The sequence below is a fragment of the Euleptes europaea genome, chromosome 13, assembly GCF_029931775.1.
Source record: "Euleptes europaea isolate rEulEur1 chromosome 13, rEulEur1.hap1, whole genome shotgun sequence".
Lineage (NCBI taxonomy): Eukaryota > Metazoa > Chordata > Lepidosauria > Squamata > Sphaerodactylidae > Euleptes > Euleptes europaea.
In genome coordinates, this window is record NC_079324.1 from 64,454,389 (window position 1) to 64,473,245 (window position 18,857).

General features: G+C 50.7%; 1 protein-coding gene across 1 annotated transcript in view; it reads left to right on the plus strand.

Annotated features, from left to right (window-relative positions):
• MYO18B (myosin XVIIIB) overlaps positions 1 to 18,857 on the plus strand; it is a 113,650-nt gene that overhangs the window by 26,712 nt on the left and 68,081 nt on the right. Inside the window, exons 12-17 of the mRNA XM_056859120.1 lie at positions 646 to 819; positions 4,568 to 4,658; positions 8,906 to 9,098; positions 9,731 to 9,811; positions 12,188 to 12,335; positions 13,710 to 13,869. Coding sequence (XP_056715098.1) covers positions 646 to 819; positions 4,568 to 4,658; positions 8,906 to 9,098; positions 9,731 to 9,811; positions 12,188 to 12,335; positions 13,710 to 13,869 — 847 coding nt within the window. The remainder of the gene's footprint in view (positions 1 to 645; positions 820 to 4,567; positions 4,659 to 8,905; positions 9,099 to 9,730; positions 9,812 to 12,187; positions 12,336 to 13,709; positions 13,870 to 18,857) is intronic.

Consider the following 18,857-nt stretch of genomic DNA (forward strand, 5'->3'; position numbering starts at 1 on the left):
CCTCCAGGTGGTGTCCGGAGATCTCGTGGGCTTTCAACAGATCTCCAAGTGTCAGAGATCAGCTCCCCTGGAGAAAATGGCCACTTTAGAGGGTGGAGTCTATGGCTTTGTACCCAAACTTTGCCCTCCTCAGGCTCCACTCCCCAAATCTCCAGGTATTTCTCAACCCAGAGTTGGCATCCCTACACAGAACTATGTTCATGGTGGAGGGGAAATGATTCTGCCCACGGATCTCATGAAGGAGGGAAAGGAGGGAGAGTCCTCTCGCTGCGACTGGTTGGTGCTACGAGAACTCCTGAGGGGCACGTGTGGGCCTTGTGGGCGAGCCGCAGCCAGGCCCCAGACAGTCCCCCTTTCCTACCCACATGGGCGGCCTGCTGCAAGTGCCGAGCCGGGAATCAGCAGCCTGGCACCTTCGACTCCTGAGGAAAGGCCTCCAGCACAGGAGCTGCCCCGGTTGGGCCGTTTTTGCCAGCAGCCTTTAAAGCTGCCAGCGGGTCACTGGAGCCCAAATCCTGCCATTGGGCCGGATGTTTCTGGACTTCGGTTGTGGCGATGGCTGGGGAGGATGCCGGCTGACATGTGGCGGGCTGAGGCTGGCCCGGTCTGTTTCCTCAGAGCTTCCTTCTCCTTGTCTCTGTTTAGTTGGCAGGAAGCAGTTCATGCGGTTCGAGTGGGCCAACAATGCAGCAGAGGTGCTGGGGTGCGAGTTCGAGGAGCTCACGACCTCCGTTTTCAAGCACCACCTCAGGCGGATTATTGAGCAAGTCACATCCGGATCTCGGGGGTCGCTGGGCCAGGAGGAGGATCAGCCCGAGGGTATCACGCTTCCTCCTCTCTTTGTGTAGAATTTGCATGCAAGCAGAGCTGGTCTGAGGTGTTTGTCTGCCCCCATCCCTGTTCAGCCCACCCAGACTGGAGGACAGTTGGTAGCCCCTTTCTGCACACGGCCAACCGCCAGCTTTAACTCCCCCACTGCAGGCAGAGCCCACGTGAGGAAAGCTGGAGGTGGGGAGGCCGGCTGGAATCCAGGCTTGTGCTGGTCGAGGTCCCTGGCTCCAAGTTCTCAAGGCCTCTTCTTGGGCCTGGAAAGCGAGCAAAGGTCGCATGAATACATGAACGCATGAAGCTGCCTAATGCTGAATCAGACCCCCCTTGGTCCATCAAAGTCAGTATTGTCTACTCAGACTGGCAGTGGCTCCCCAGGGTCTCAGGCGAAGGTCTTTCCCATCACCTACTTGCCTGGTCCCTTTAACTGGAGATGCCAGGGATTAGAACCTGGGACCTTCTGCATGCCAAGCAGATGCTCTTCCACTGAGCCACGGCCCCATCCCTTCTCTGCAGTCCAGGTGAGGGTAGCAAGACAGACGGCCACCAGATCCAGCCAATCCCGAGGCTTCGCACAACCTGCCAATAGCTAGGGCTGCTGTTGCTCCACCCGCTTCTGTGCCTCGCTCTTGGTTCAAATCCTACAATCTCTCTAGGAGCTTAAAACTGTGCTCGGCACCCTCGGTGGCATTGCAAGGGATCTTCTCAGGGCCAGGCCCCTCAAATAATGCCCTCCCTGTTGGTCACTGCCTTGCGTCTTTCCTCGGATTAGCCCTGAGCCCTCTTCCCCTTTCTTGCTGGTTGCTCCAGCCCAGTATCCTGGGTGAGAGTGGTGGGGGGAGGGGGTACCTCTCTTCCTCAGCTGCTGGATCTCCCCCTCCCAATCCACCTGGCCCTCTCTGCATCCTCGAGGATGTGCTCTGCCACTGAGCACCAGGCTGCCTCTGCAGCCATGCCCTTGGGGTTTCTTGCTTTCTGCCTGTGGCTCCCTTTTATATTTATCAGCCTTCTTTGTGTTACCACTTGTGGGGAGGGGAGGAGGAGGAGGAGGAGTGGGTGTTATGCCCAAGTCTCTTGTGGGGAGGAGGCTGCTCCCCCCCCCGGCCCCCGCTGCTGCATCACTCCCCTGTCCCGCTTCTGTTCTGTAAGCGCTGCCACAGGAGTCCAGATCTTTCTCCTTTCTCTTCCAGCAATCAGGGCAATCGGAGGTGTGTTTGTAGCATTTCTTGTTTTGTTTTGGGCTTAAACACAAAAGAGGGGGAGGCTGCTTTAAAATCCCCTTTTTCCTTTCAGCCCTTTCCAGAAACCAGACGGGAGGGCAGAGTGCCCAGGCCAGCTCCACGAACAGCTCCTTGAGTTGTAAATGCCGGGGATGGTTCCAGGGATGCTGAAGGAAGGCAGCGAGGACCCCGCTTGCCTGCTGAGGGCTGGAACCCCCCCCCGCAGCTGTTCCCTGCCAGCTCTTTTGCCGCTTCTCCCCCCACCCCAGCTTAATTTTTCCACTTTGCTCCTTATTTTTACGCACTGTGATACATTCAGTGTTCACGGTCGCAATCTGCCATGAAAGGGCTCAGAAAGAAGCCTCTGAAAGGTACCAGCAGACGGTTGGTTTCCTAGCAACTGGCTCAGGTTCCAGGGTTGATGCAGGCTTGTAAAATGCTTGAAGAGCTGCCCAATCTACCTCCCCGCCCCCCGCAGTATTTCCAGGTGCTCCTTTTATTCCCCCCCCCATCAAATCAGGAGCTGCTCCGTGAAGGAGCGATGGAGGCACCCCACCAACGGTCTTAAGTGGCAGGCAGATTTTGCAGGGCTGCCTCATTCATGTCATTGACTACAATCCAAGATACAGCCACATAAGAGCACCAGCTAAACACCAATAAAACATATCAAAACAATAAATATTCTTAACTTTCTTGGGCACAAAGTTCAGTGACACCAGGCAGTTAGTAAAAAGAGGCAAGCAGCTGCTTCCTTTTCAGCTGAACCAAAGCGCAAAATTAGGCCACCTGAATAGTGGTTTCGCTATATTGGTGGGAAGAGCTAATGAATGGGCATCTGCAGCCGACCCAGGAGGTTCCCACTCGAGGATGGGCCCAGTGTGGTGCCCCTGTTGCTGGCACCGCCAGCTGCCAGTGCAGCACAGGGGCAACGGGGCAGCCTTCCACGTGGCCAGTTTCCCCGCAGCAGCCCTGACCCAGGCCGGGGGGGGGTTCCTCCCTCCTTTTTTTAACAGCCACTGAATATTCCTATGCTGATATAATGTTATCACAAACTGTGTACCAGGTTCTCTGAATTCCCAGCTTTCGTTATTTTGAACAAGTAAGCCCCTGGCCACTTTTCTTGTGGAGATAAGCCTTTCGCCATATATCTTTGCACCTGAAGGAGCTGGAGACTTGGGTTCCCCCCCCCAAAAAAAGTTATAATGCTATATAATGATATTCAATTGCTGATTTTTTAAAAAAGCACCCCTCGGACCAGGGACAGGGAAAATGGCTACTATGTGGATGGGAAAACCCAGACTTTTCCACCCACATGGCAGCCATCTAGACTTTACCTATTCACAGCAAAGCAGGTCTGAGAAAGATCAAAGGAACACTGGGGAAACCTCTCAGTTTCTGGGTTAGAGGCTGCCTTTTCCTGGAGGGCATGTGGCGGTACATCTCTCCTTCTTGACAGCCGCTGTTGAATGCTATGAATGTTAAGGTGAGGTGAAAATCCTCATGGGTTTTGCAGAACAGACTTCTTGGTAGGGGGCGATAGCCCCCCCCGCCCCCCCAGCCTCATGATTTTTGCTCACTCTTAGGTGGACGTGTTTTCCATGCTGGTTCCTTGCAGCGCGAGAGCCAAACTGCACGTTTTGTTCCTCTCCAGGTTGAGTGGGATATAGTAAAATATTTTTTTCTAGTGCACCATTTTTAAAAATTCGCTGCTTTTCCTTATCTCCTTATTGGCCACAGAGATTTCCACCAGTCAGATGCTTTTTTGCGAGTTCCCTGCTGGGAATGCCCCTCTGAGGTACACAAGGTCCAACTCAGGGCCAGAATACATGATAGGGGTGATGTGGGTTGAGACACAGGGACCCAACCCGACTCGTTCTCACATGCAGAGGAGGTGCGGCAGCATTTCTGCTGGTGTAAAGGGTGTATTTTGACCCTCATAATGGGCCCACAGGATCAGGGGAGAGGGGCTTAAGTTGTAGGACCACCTGCCTCACCTCTGCAGATCTTACCTGGTGGGCTGGAGTCTGTGAAAGGAGGTGGTCCTTACTGTCCCGGCCTCCATTTAAGACCTGCCTGTCGTGCCCTCCTCTCCATGTCCCCACCTTCAGAGCTGAGGTAGGGAGCAACTAGACAGGGCATCTCTGCACTGGCCCCTTGCCTTTGGAATGCCTTCCCCCTTGAGGCTTGCCTGGCACCTACTTCACTTTCTTTTAGGCACCAGGAAAAAACCCATCTTTATACCCTGGCTTTTAATGAGGGGCTTATCTTATCAGGCTTTTAATGGTTGGCTTCTGTACATCCAGTGGCTTGTTTCTAATATTGTGTCTTTTTTATTGTAAGCCACCTCAAGCGGGACTCTGAAGAGGTGGCATAGAAATATCCTAAATAAATAAATGGGCGTTTGCGGTGGTGGCAGGGTGGTGGTGGCAGGGGCTGGGGGGGGGAAAAGCAAAGACTCCCCCACCCCCCAAAGGTCGAGAAGGCAAGTAAAGCAATCTGTGTCTTCCTCCTCTCTCTAGGCCCCAAGATGACCGGGGTGGAGTGCGTGGAGGGGATGGCTGCTGGACTCTATGAAGAACTGTTTGCGGCTCTTGTGTCTCTGATCAACAGGTATGGGGAAGGCGTGGCTCGCTTGTCTGCATGATCAGCTCAAGTGGAGATGGGAACAGAGAACCAGGGCCGTCTTAACAGCATTATGGGCCCCTGGGCAAACCAGTGTGCTGGGGCCCCTACGACAACCACTCACAGGAATAAAAAGTTTAGTATGGTCTAGTCTACAGTGTAGTAGTATTTATTTATGGCAAGTCACTTAACATACACAGATTAGTATAGGTCCCCTATGCTTGTGGGGCCCCCAGGCAAGTGCCCATCGGGCCTATGCGTTAAGATGGCCCTGCAGAGAACCAGTGAGAGCATTGGGGTTCCTGTCTGTGTTGTCCTCCAATAAAAAAAGATGTATTTCAAAAACTGGAGAACAAAGAACTTTGCTCCTGTCGCAGTAGAAGCATTGCCTGCAATGGAGAAAACGACAGATTCTCTTCACCATTTCTGCCAGGTTCCCTCGGCAATTGCTTTTGCGGTATGAACGTGTTGCACAGATTTAGGAATTTAGAATTCAGAGCCCTTGGATAGTCGCAGAGTGCGAGGGGGCCTTGGGGAAGAAGGGGAATGTTTCAGTCACCTCTGAACAGTTCTTTCTCTTGCCTTTGATAGCTGATAAAGCAGAAGAGCAGCACCTGGAATGCAAATGTCGGTCTACCATTTGCCCATACACACTGTGTACTAGGGATGTCAACCTCCGGGTGGGTCCTGGGGATCCTCTGGAATTAGAGCTCATCTCCAGAGTACATAGATCAGTTCTCCTGGAGAAAACGGATGCTTTGGAGGCAGGTGTACCTCACTGAAGTCCCTGGCCTCCCCAGGCTCCATCCCCAAATCTCCAGGAGTTTTCCAGCCTGGATCTGGCAACCCTACCCCCAAAACCCAACTCCACTGGTGGCCAAGGGGGACCTGGCAGCCGTACTATGTGAAGTGTCTGGTTGTCTTATAGAGTCCAATAATAGACAACAAGGAGGAGGTTAAAGTTAAACCCAACAGTTCTTTATTTAGCTAAACACAGACCTGGGGTGAAATAACCCACAGATAAGATGAAGGGTTACTCACCAGAGAACAAAGGAAGCTCAGTATCATTTATGCATTCAGATGGGGCAGGCCCATAGCCGCTGACAAGCAGATTGATACACAAAAGCACCCATACACGTTAGGTGTCTACTCCACATTAATTAGCATAGCCTATAGATATTGCCCGAAGGCGTCTTTAAGCAAGTTATAGGTCTTGTGATCTAGGAAGTAGAAAACACATTCCTGAGGTTTGAGGTAATTCAGAGCTCTCTACCTGTGCGAGACAGCACCAGGCACAGAGTATGATTTGTTGGCTCATGGCTCCTGGATGCCAACATCCCCAAAGCTTTATGTGTGTGTGTATGAATGCATAGTGTTCTATACCAGCCCTTATATCTGGGCATTACATATGTACATCAATAATTGCTTTATGTCCTTTCTGTAATGAGGGCCCCGCCCCAGGTGTATGGGGTCCATTGTGTGGGCTCTAGGGTTGCCAGCTCCAGGTTGGGAAATACCTGGAGATTTTGGGGGTGGAGCCTGAAGAAGGCAGGGTTTGGGGAGGGGATTCAATGCCATAGAGTCCACCTTCCAAAGCAGCCATTTTCTCCAGGTGAACTTATCTCAGTTGCCTGGAAATCAGTTGTAACAGTGGGATATCTCCAGCCACCACCTGGAGGTTGGCAACCCTAGTGTTTACTCATGGGTCCAAAATGTGGGCTTAGCTCACAAGCACATACATGCATTGCTCTCTTTCTCTCGCTCTCTCATTTTTCTCCATCCTTTCCTCCAAAGAGTTCAGAATGACACACAAGGTTCCCTTTTCTCCATTTCCTTCTTACAACACCCCTGTAAGGTGTGTTTGGTAGCTCTACATTGCCGTAGACACACACAAGTTGTTCAGAGGAGCTATTGCAAGGTGTTTGAACAGTTTATTTATTTAGAACATTTGTCTGCTCCAAGGTGCTTCACAGCAATAAGCTAACACTCAGTTCTGATCCTGATCCATTTTGTTTTTCTCACCTTGTGGTGGATTTCTTTCTCTCTTGGGGCTCAGAGGAGAGTCTGCCCATCTCGCAAGACGTCTGGTACTTAGTGAGGGTTGCCAACCTCCAGGTGGTGGCTGGAGATCTCCTGCTATTACAACTGATCTCCAGTCAATAGAGATAAGTTCACTTGGGGAAAATGGCCGCTTTGGCAATTGGACTCTATGGCATTGAAGCCCCTCCCCAAACCCTGCCCTCCTCAGGGTCCATCCCAAAAAACTCCCACCTATGGTGAAGAGGCACCTGGCAACCCTGTACCCAGTAAGGTGGCAGCAAACTAGTCTTGCCAGCTCGTTCACAATCCAGTTCAGCGTTACCTGCTTTCAGTTCAGACTCCCCTTCGCCTTCCAGGCAAGATGTAGTTCAAAGACTTCCAAAGCAGTTAACATTCCCGGCATGCTCAGGCTCTTGTTAGCCAGGAGTCTGTGTAGATTAAAGCTTCCTGCAGGAGGGTCTTTCTAAATTAGCCCCCCTCTCTCTCTCCTGGTTGCAGAAGAGTATATTCAAGTTGCCATTCGGGCTGCTTCCTGCAGCGACCTTTTTCTAAGAGCAGCTCCCTGTTGCCGTTGGAGTAGCTGCTAATACAAAGGGTTTATTTTTCATTAAGGGGGGGGGGAGAGTAGCGGGAAGGAAATCTGTGCCGTGTTGAGAACGGAAGGTGTTTGCTTATTAATAATGGATGTGACTTTGCAGAGTGGTCGTGAAGGGCACCTGCGTGTTGAGATTAAGAAGCTGGGTGGAGGAGTCTAATTACAAGCCACGCGTGGGGCGCGGCAGCCTGGACTCCCTACCACAGGCGCCGTGAAGAAGTGGAGCTCATGGGGAGAAACCGCCGGGGCTTTGGCTCACCCGGCTCCTCCTGTGAGATGGCATGGCGGGGGTGACAGTCCGACAACCTTCTGCGCCTGGTGGGGGAGGAGCCATGGCTGAAGATGCTGTGGGGGGTGGGCTTGGGGCAGCAGCACTAGGGCCTGAGCCCACAGCTGTTCCTCCTGTCAGCAATGCTGATTCTGTGACCATAGGCAGATGATGAGAGGGAGGGCATCTTGGCCATCTTCTGGGCATGGAGTAGGGGGTCACTGGGGGTGTGGGGGGGGAGGCAGTTGTGAATTTCCTGCATTGTGCAGGGGGTTGGACTAGATGACCCTGGTAGTCCCTTCCAACTCTAGGATTCTATGTTTCTATTTAAGCATAGTTAAAACCCTCAATCTCTTCCCCATATATCTCTTTCCTCCTTTCCCTCATTGTGCTCTATTATTTTAATGCTTTATTTTATATTTTTAATGTATTTATGCTCTGCTTTCCTCCCCCACGGGGGCCCGCAGTGGCTTCCTGCATCAGTCCCTCCTCCTTTTTGATCCTCACAGCAGCCCTGTGAGGTAGGCTAGGCTTCCAGTACGCTTCTGGGATCCCAGGAGATGTCAGGAGTGTTCCAAAATCAAATACCCAGAGCAGATCCTAAATCCATGCCTTGACACTGCTCTTCCTGCCTCCCAGCAATTGAAAGTTGTCAGGCTCTGAGTCTCAGAGAGGTTCCTGCTCTTGTCTCTCCACTGCAATCATGCACTGCGTTGCTTCTGGCTTTCTTCAGTCCGGCTGTAGGAAGCAGTGGCGTGAAATCATGTGGAGGGGGGGAGCTTGCAACAGTGACTGGCACATCTACTCATTCCCAGTTGCCCTTTCATGAGTTTTCTGAAATCTTTTGGAGTATAAAGGCAAAGGCAGTGATGTGTGGGAGAAGCAGAAGTTTGCCGTTATGGTTTTCGGAATATTATTTGAGAGTTTCCCATCCTGCCCGTATGCACGTGGAGCCAACCAAGGCTTGCCGGAGGCATGGGCTGGCACCTGCCTGCCAGCCTTCTCTGGGCAGGAGGGAGAGGCCAGGAAGGCCGCGTCTGGGCCTGTGTCCTGCCTGCACCCAAAAGGACAGGGTTGGGACGACTCGTTTCGAGGCAGCTCTATGGTCATTTGAAAAGAGCAGCCTTTTCTTTCTGAAGCACAGCTTCTGGGGCTTTGAGGGAGAGCACGACAGGAGGGGAAAGGGCTTTTTTAATTTTCCTCCCATGCGGTTTTCCTGCACCTTGAGCCACTCCCTCCCCACCCCCTGGGGAAAAACCACATGTCCCCCTTGGTTTCCGCAAACATTCCCACTGCTGCCAGCACCCCACAGCCCTGCCTGTGTTTCCTCAGGTCCTTCTCCTCAAACCATCTCTCCATGGCCTCCATCATGGTAGTAGACACCCCTGGCTTCTACAACCCGCGACACCAGAGGAAGGAGAGGGCCGCGACCTTTGAAGAGCTCTGCCACAATTACGCTCAAGACCGGCTGCAGATGCTCTTCTACGAGAGAACCTTTGTGTCCACGCTGGAGTGGTATCAGCAGGTGAGGACCCTGCGGCACAGACTTCTGGCCACAAAGTGTGTGTGTGTGTGTGTGTGTGTGGGTGAACAGCTCACAAATAATGAGGTGAAAACAGAGCAACCAAGCCTAAAAGCAGATGTCCTGGAGGACAACCTCCTGGAGGAGAACCTCCTCCAGTCACTGTGCACTTTTCCTTCAAAGCAGGAGGGGAATACAGATAAGCAGGCAGCTCTTCCCGTCTCCTGGTCTCAAACAGTCCTGGGCTAGCAAAAGGTGGTACCGGTGAGGCAGGAGTTGGGTTGGGAAATGCAGAGTCTTCCCGAATCAGATTGGCCAAGCCCAGAGTGACTCCTTTACATAACCAAATCCCTCTGATGTTGAAGGCTGCCTGTTCTTTGTGAAGCGTGTTTGACAGCCCCGGCGCGTCTCCTTGGATGACAGGGGACCCGGGGCAGGGAGGACACCCGGCTCTAGGGGAGCTGTCAGTTCAAAGATGCTGGAGAGGGAAACTTTGATCAGGAACCTTCAAAATGTCAGTAAGCAACAGAGATGATGCAGGAGAGGGTGTCTTTTAATTTTTTTTAAAAAAATAAAAGGTTCTTTTGTTCTTTCACTCAAATACAAACTCAAAGCTTCTCATTAATGTTTTCTAGGAAAATATCGAGATGGCTTTTGATCTGCCTGATCTTTCTCCTGCAACTACGGTGGCTGTTATGGATAAAAATTCATCCAAGGTAAAAAATAAAAAAAGTGGGGGGAGAGGAGGGGAAAGGCAAGGAGTGGGGGCAGCCCTTTCCCCATGATGGGAAAACACAAACTGCTTTGATGCATTTGAAGCGGAAACATGCTGGTCAGCGTAGACCTGGGAGGGAGGCGCTTTTAGGCTGGGAGGCTAGAAAAGGCTTTCCAAATGAGCCAGTGCACCGCAAGCTGTGATGGAGCGCAAGCAGCGCTTGGCGTGGCTCAAAGTGCACCTCCTGTTGCCCAGGAGGAAACCCAGACCTCTTCCACATGGGCATTTTTGCCCCAGATGGCCAGCTGGACCTTTCACGCGATGCCGTACTCATTCCCAGCCCAACTGGTGGGGACTCCTGTGCTTTCCTCTTTGAAATGGAACAAACCCCCACACCTCCTGCTTCATCTCAGATAGGAATCTGTGGGTTTGCCTCAATTGGAGCAGCTGTGTGGGGAGCTCCCCACTGGGGCCAGTCTGCGAAGGTGGTGGAGCAAAACTCTGCCTTCCAGATGGTGGAGGGAAGCTGGGCATTCCCCCCCCTCTCTGCTGGGCTGGGTGGGCTCGTTAAAATGGTCCACCCACAGAGACTGATGGGTTTACTGGATTTCCAGCATGTTCTGTGGGATTTTAGGATCCCAGATGATAGTTCTGTTGAGGCTCTGGGGAGCTTGGAACGTGGAGCTTCTGGAAGCTCTAGGTAGGGTTACCCCTCCTTGTCCTCTCCTGCCTTTGAGGTATACTCCTTGATTTATTGCTTGGCTTTATCATGGAGCTGGGTGACCTGAAGAAGGCAGGGAGATGTCTAGAGAGATGCTGGCAGAAAACTCGTAGTGAACCTGACAGAGTGTGCTACACGGGAAGACTGTGAGGCGACGGTTGCTGCGGCAAAGGCCTCTTAATCCTCCTCCACCATTGTGACACCTAGTTCACGATCAGCTCAGTTGCTTAAGGTATTTCAACATTTGTGAACTCCCAGGTCTGAGTCCTTAAATTCTCAGGACGTGATGATTAGTTGTGACTTTCCTGCAAAGGTTTTTTTTTTGCTGATGTAATATCTCTAATGCATGCTGATTTGAACGGCGTCTATAATAAAGCTCAAGAGCAATAGTATCCAGTGCATTCCCTGGAGAAGGATCCAGAATACGTCCTTCACATATCCCAAGATCCTGGCAACATCCATCCTGGTAACAGAGTCACAATGATCCATAAACAAACCAGGGAGTGCCCTGTGGTCTATTGGCAGCTGCAGCAGCCATGAGGCAACCACACAGGCCTGTGAGGAAAACACATAAGTGGCTAAAGGACAGAGGTGAGGCTGGCTGGAGAGGTTAAAGGTCTTGGAGGACGTTGGGCTTCCCCTATTGGCTGGGGTTCAGCTTGGTTAAGAGTTTGGGGGCTTCACTGGACTCAGGAACATTGCTGGAGAAGCAAGCTAACTCAGCAGCAAGAAATGCTTTCTGCCATCTTCCTTGAACCTGGAAGATGCCTCCCTTCTTTGCAGGGTTGACAACCTCCAGGTGGTGGCTGGAGATCTGCTGTTTCAACTGATCTCCAGGCAATAGAAATCAGTTCCCCTGGAGAAAATGGCTGCTTTGGCCATTGGACTCTATGGCCTTGAAGTCCCTCCCCTCCCCAAACCCCGCCCTCCTCAGGCTCCACCCCCAAAATCCCCCAGTAATTCCCAATCCAGAGCTGGCCACCCTGCTTCCTTGGCATGGCTGATCTGGCCAAATCCAAATGTCAATCATGGGGGATCTGATTATTTCCGGTGGAGGAAACAGTCTGGAGAAAAAGAGGCTCTGTTAAGAAGCAAGGCAGAAATGGCCCGGGCCAAGGGCGCACGAGACATTCTCTTGCCTGAAGCAGACAAAGAGTTCGTGGTGGTGGACAGTTGCAGTAATACCATCAGTGAATGCTTGTTGGATGCCCTTGTGCAGCCCCTTACTGAGTGTTGCCTGAGGGGGGAAGTGGGGGCACTAGTTGGCAGAGAGGTCAGGGCTCTTATTGCAAGTGGTGACACAGGTGAGGTCCATGTAGTGACCACAAGGCCTGCAAAACTGCAGCGGAGATGGTGCAGGCGGTTGGAGCTGATGTTCTTGCCGGGTGAAGGGGAGGAGAAATGAATTTTCCTCAGTGTAAAAACTGCACTTTGGGTGCCGGGGAGGAAAGGAGAGGCCTCCCTGGGAGAGAAGAGCTGCTTCAGGAAAGGTGAGGGCACCCTTAGAGGGTGCGATCCATATCACAGGACTGGTGGGATTCAGGTTTCTCCTGCAATGGGCATGGGAGTGGGACTTGGCTTTGGAGAAGTCCCGGAGCCTCCCATGCCACTTAATGCCGCTCATGAGTGATGGTCTCTCCCTCCCCCCCCCCGCAGGTTCACGTCTCAGCTGGGGGCCAGGTGGAGGAGCCCAAGGGCCTGCTCTGGATTCTGGATGAAGAGGCCTTGATCCACGGTTCGAGTGACAGTGCCGCGCTTGATCGCCTGTGCTCCCACTTTGTGAAGGAAGGGTTGCACGAGGAAGGTAATGTGGAAGGGAGGCTGTCTGGGCAGAAGGGTTTGTGGGCAGTGGTAGCGCCGCTTCTGGAGCTTCAAATGATGACGTGGTTTCCGTTTCCTGATGTCAAGCCTGGGCTGTTCCCTGCCAGACTAGCCACCCTAAGAACATCTTTCAAAATATAACAAGACATGCCCATTCCTTGGAAAGTGGGAGCAGGCCATGGTGATCCCTGGTACACTCATCTCCTGGTTAGAGGACCATGCCACGGCTGATGTGGGGGCTGCTTTTGAAAGCAGTCTGGAAACCTCACCAAAATGTGGCAGCCTGCTGACAGTGGCAGGGTCTATGGATCCCATCGCTCTGGTGTCGAAAAATCTGCTCTACCTGCCCGTCTTCTTCTAGGCACAATTCAAAGGGCTGGTTCTTATCTTTAAGCCCCGGCCTGGTTTGGGAACAGGGCGCATGAAGGACCCACACACACTATCCAGCTGGCCAATTAAGATGTGCCTCTCCAGCTTTGCTCTCTGTGCCCCTGGCACGGGTGGTGACTAGACACAGGGCATTTCAACAGTGCCACTTTGGCTCTGGGATGCCCTCCCCTTTGAGGCTCACTTGGCACCTGCCCGGTTGCCCTTTAAGTGCCAGGCCAAAAGCAGTTGTTTGTACCCAGGCTTTTAACTTAGGGGCTCCCTTTACCTCCGCTGGTTTTATGACCTGTTTCTAGCCTGAGGTCAGTTTTATGAATATTATTTTAGTCTGCCGAGTATTGTTTTGGATTGGCTTTTATGCCCCCAGTGTGTGTTGATGACTTCTTTTATTAGTGATAATTTTACATTGTTGCGTTTTATGAGTTTGTTATATTGCTTTTACCCCAGGTGTCTGGAGACACAGCATGTACATTTTAAAAACACTTTAATTCTTACTTCGGCCGTGGCTACATTTCTGGCAGCCACGGCTTCTATGCAAGGATGGAAATAGAGAATGGTGTTTATAAGACTGATTCTGCCCAAGACCACTGGCTTGTTAAACAAAAGAAAAATACATTAATAAATAATTCTGAAGTCCGACTCCCCCTCTCATACAAGCCTGTAAATGCATATTTCTTGGAGGCATTTTGCAAATTTTGGACATTCTGCTTTCCTAGTTCATTAAATTGTACTTGGAAAAGGGTGGTGAATGCAAACTTCACATTTTGCAGAAGGAGGCATTGAATGGAGAATGGTCGGAGGTGGAAGGGCATGGAGAAGGCCTCAGAGATCTGCAGAGCATGGCAGCCCCTAGTTGAGCAGCCTCCTCTGGTGGGTGCTGCTGAGGCCACAGTACCCTTTTCTGCAGTCCTTTCCACTTGTCGGCTGCTGCCTGTCCTCTGCTCATGGTCCCAATGCTTTCTTTTTCCAGAACAGGGATTCCTCCGCAAGTGCGAGCAGCCGCTGCAGTTTGAGATCTCCCACCAGCTGGGCCAGGACCCGGTCCGCTACGACGCCACCGGCTGGGTGGCAAAAGCCAAGTGGAACCTCTCGGCAGAGAATGCAATCCAGGTTCTCCAGCAGTCCAAAATGTAAGTTTTGCTGGGGACGGAGAATTCTGTGTCAGAGCCTGGGCCATGGTGTGCCTCGCTGGGTTGAGAGTGGTCCTGCTGAGCATCGTCCTCTCCTGGACTGGAAATTGGCTAAGAAACAGGAAGCAGAGAGTCGGAATAGATGGTCAGTTCTCGCAATGGAGTGGGGTCATGAAGGACCTGATTTGATCTAGAACCCACTTATTTGTCTTTTGAGGGGTTCATGGTATTCGTAAAACTCTCCTCCACCACCACATTTCAAAGCAATCAACTTTCTTCCTGTCAGCTTTCTTCATTGTCCAACTTTCTCACCCATAAGTAGTAATGGGGAAGTCTGTGGCATGAATTGTCTTGATCTTGGCTGCCAATGACAATTAAGAATCTCTTCTAGCTCCTTCGTGGCTGTCCCTCCTAAGCGCCATCTCCTTCTGATTTCTTGGTTGCAATCTCCCTTTTGGTTGATGATGGAGCCAAGGAATAGAAAATCTTGAACAACTTCAATTTCTTCATCATCAGCCTTAAAATTGTGTCATTCCCCATTAGTCATTACTTTTATATTCTTGATGTGGTTAATGTTCCTTCCCCCAATTTTCACTTCACTTTCACCTAAACCTAATCCAGTTTTCCTTATGAGATTAGATCAGAGCATAGATTTATTGTTGTGTACAAAAAGGTCACACACTCATCCCTATAAGTTAGTTTTTCTGGGAACCTAGAGCTTCAACAAAAAGTGTATTTTTTTTCTCGTTTGAACTGAATGTGAAGATACCAAATTTACTGCACATTTACCATATACATACATTCCTTAGTGGGTCATGCAAACTGCTATTCTGAATAATGTTTTTTATAGAGTAGGGTAAGGCCCCCCGGGGATGAGTTTATGGGACCAAGGGGGAGGTGGCCCCAAAACCACTGTGACAGTGACATGGCATGGAGAGAGTGGACAGGGAGAATTATCTCTCTTTCTTCCATAATACTAGAATCCCCCAGGGTCATCCACTGAAGCTGAAGGGTGGGAGATTCAGGACAGACAGAAGGAAGTATTTCTTCACACGGCTCATAGTGAATTTGCCACAGGATGTGGTCATGGCTGCCAACTTGAAAGGCTTTAAAAGGGGTGTGGACACATTCATGGAGGAAGGGGCTATCAATGGCTATGAATCATGATGGATACCTACTCCCTCCAGTACCAGAGGTCGAATGCCTCCTTAAACCAGTTGCTGGAGAGGATGCCATGGCAGTCATCTCATTTATGGGCTCCCTAGAGGCAGCTGGTGAGCCTCTGTGTGAACAGGATGCTGGACTAGATGGGCCTTTGGTCTGATCCAGCAGGACTCTTCTGATGTTCTCATGCAGACTCTCAGCCCCCTGCATCAATGAGGCAGGCCCAGCAGGGTGGAGAGATGATGAGCAAGAGTCTTGTTTATGCTGTGCAAATCCTTTGTGGAAGGGAAGTGTGGCATCATGGTCTGGGGCACAGATAGCAGCCAGCAGTGGTAGGAACCAACGCCAGGAGATGACCCCTAGAAGGCGGGTGGTGGGGCCAGTGTACCCCCGAGTAGAAGGGTTTTTTTTTATGGCCCCGTTTGGCAAGCTGTTCCCTCCTCCGTGGCTGCTGCTTCTCCTCCTCTCCATACAGCGATTATGCACTTTGTCAATGAGCATTGTTATGTGCTAGGAATAGCATCCCTTCCTTAATGAACAAAGAGCCTTAATTGGGATTGGAACTTGTAAAAGTGTCTCTCTGGGGCTGGAGAGCTAAGTTAATAGAGGGGGAAGCGAAGCTCACCCTGGAGGCAGAGGCAGAGCTGTCTGCCGCTCCCTTCCCTCCTGCTCTCTTTCCATTAAGGCCTGAAAGAAGACAGTGATGAAGCTGAAAACAATTTTTATAGCAGGTTGGGAACCAGCTGGGGGGCTGTGAAGGAGAGATGATACATTCCATAGCTTTTTAAAAATCGAAGAGACTCGGGAGGAGCTGCCAAGCCAGCCAACTCCCAGACGGGCGTGTGCGAGGGGCAAAGAGACTTGGGCTGTTTCCCTCAGCCACCGATGGCAAGCCTATGGCTGCTCAAGCAGAGGGTATTCAAACTCCCCTCCCCAGGAATCCTTGCCCATGGAGTGCCATCCCAGAATGCCTTTCTGCCCCCTTTTCATGTCCTGTCTTGTACTCGCCCGCTCCAGAGCAGAAGGGTAGAACTTACCTCTGTTCTCAAGGCTGTCCCCAGCAGTGGCAGGGGAGGTGGAGGGTTGGGGGGGCAGGGAAACTTGCCCTTGCCAGGGAACTTGGGCTGGGGCTTCTGGGGGAGTCTTCCACAACAGTGTTGCTGACCGGCGGCTGAAGTCAGTGGGGCTGGGAGCCTCTGACTGCAAGGGGCTCTCCAGGCTGTCAGGGAGGGTATGCGCCAGGCCCTCTGCGCATCAGGGTGGCAGCGCATGATTCCTGCCAGCAAACCTCCTGACTGGCAACTCCCCCTTGGCACAGTGCCCTTCAGGTTCTGCCACTTCTGCATCACTGTCAATATTGTGTACTCAAACTGGAAGCGGGTCTCCAGGGTCTCGGGCCAAGGTCTTTCACATCACCTCCCACCCGATCTGTTTAACAGAAGAGGCCAGAGGTGGAACTTGGGACATTTTGCATGCAAAGCAGATGCTCTGCCACTGAACCGTGGCCCACTCTGCAAGAGTGGTCTTGGGGAGTTAGGAGGATGCCTCTCTTCCCCCAGAGCAATTGGCTTTCTTCTTGGGGTCTGAATGTGTTTAGAATATGTCTAAATAAAATTTTTAGACATCCTAAATGACTGTGCCCTCAAACAGTTGGTCATAGACCCAACCAGAGGGGAGGCGATCCTGGATTTAATACTCTGTGGTGCTGCCAGTGATTTAGTGCGGGATGTGGATGTAGTTGAGCCAGTTGGCAATAGTGATCACAATGGCATCAAATTTAATTTATATGTAAGTGGGAAAGTGACTGGGAAATCTCACACAATTACCTTTGACTTTAAAAGAGGGAACTTCTCTAAAATGAGAAAACTGGTAAAGAGGAAGTTGAAAGGAATAGTTAGGAGGGTTAAATCTCTTGAAAAGGCTTGGGGGTTACTCAAGTCCACATTACTAGAGGCTCAGCTAGCTTGTATACCGCAGGTCAGGAAAGGTAGTAATAAGTCCAAGAGGTCACCACCATGGCTAACGGGTAAGGTGAAGGAAGCAATTAGAGAAAGAAAGTCTTCCTTCAGAGACTGGAAGGTTTGCCCAAACGAGGCGAACAGTAGCAAACACAAACTTGCACAAAGGAAATGTAAGCAGATAATTAGAGATGCAAAAAAGATTCTGAGGGGCGTATTGCTAAACACATCAAAACAAACAATAAGAAATTCTTTAAGTATATTAGGAGTAGGAAACCAGCTAGGGAAGCTGTTGGGCCATTGGATGACAATGGGAGTAAAGGAGCTCTAAGGGAGGATAAAGCGATTGCTGAAAAACTAAATGAATTCTTCTCATCTGTCTTCACTGTTGAAGATACAGGGCAGATTCCTTCTCCTGAACAGAGATTTTGGAGAGGGGAAAATGAAGAACTGAGGCAAATAGGGGTAACAAGGCAGGAAGTCCTAGAACGTCTAGACAAACTGCAAACTAACAAGTCACAGGGACCAGACGGTATTCATCCTAGAGTTCTTCTAGAACTCAAATGGGAAATTGCTGAACTTCTAACAAAGATATGTAATATGTCCCTTTGATCAGCCTCTGTACCAGAGGACTGGAGAATGGCCAATGTAACACCCATTTATAAAAAAGGTTCTGGGGGGACCCAGGAAATTACAGGCCAGTTAGCTTAACGTCTGTTCCAGGTAAATTAGTGGAAAGCATTATTAAAGATAGAATTGTCAAGCATATAGAAGGGCAAGGTCTGCTGGGCAAAACCCAACATGGCTTCTGTCTCACTAACCTATTAGAGTTTTTTGGAAGTGTCAATAAGCTTGTGGACAGGAATGAGTCTGTGGATATTGTGTATTTGGATTTCCAAAAAGCTTTTGACAAAGTCCCCCACCAAAGACTGCTAAGCAAACTTCATAGTCACGGGTTAAGAGGACAAGTCCTGTTATGGATTGAGAGCTGGCTGAAAAATAGGAAGCAGAGAGTTGGAATCAATGGTCAGTTCTCACAATGGCGGGATGTGAGCAGTGGGGTGCCTCAGGGATCTGTGTTGGGACCGGTGCTTTTCAACCTGTTCATCAATGATCTGGAGTTGGGGTTAAACAGTGAAGTAGCCAAGTTTGCAGATGACACCAAATTATTTAGGGTGGTTAAAACAAAATCAGACTGTGAAGAGCTCCAGAAGGATCTCTGCACACTGGAAGAATGGGCATTAAAATGGCAAATGAGATTCGGACTTCCGGTGGTGCTGCGGGGGAGAGCACTCCATTTCCCCAGGCTGTCCTGGGAGAAATCCAAGTTTGCGTTATTTCTGGGGTACATAGATACCCCAATCCGACCCTTGCAAGTGGGTTGGAAAGCAGGAATTCCCTGCAGCCCGCAAACGCGGTTTGACCTCCTAGGTACTCTGAGGGGGCTTTTTAAGCCCCTCGGAGTCCTGGACGCCGGTCCTGCGAGGGCACTAGGGAAGGACATCGCCAAAACGCAACTTAGGCATCAAGCTCTACCCTCCACCACCTTAATACCAACATAAGGACTACATAAAGAAAAGAACCTCACCTCTTGACACCCAAGTGAGTACAAAAGAACTCTTCGTCTACTTACTGGAAACTTGAACAGACGGGGGGCTGATAAGAATATTTCTGGGACCCCCATTCCTCCTTAATCTGAACTGAAAAAGTTTGATCTGAGTTAGCCATCGGGATTAGCGACAGGAGCCTTATCAATCCGATCAGCCTAAACCATAATAAAGAGTCGGAAGGATACCTTTTGATTGACAAGAACTATCACCAATGGGTCCAAGGGAAGGGGAGGGTGATTTTTCTTCCTGATTTTCC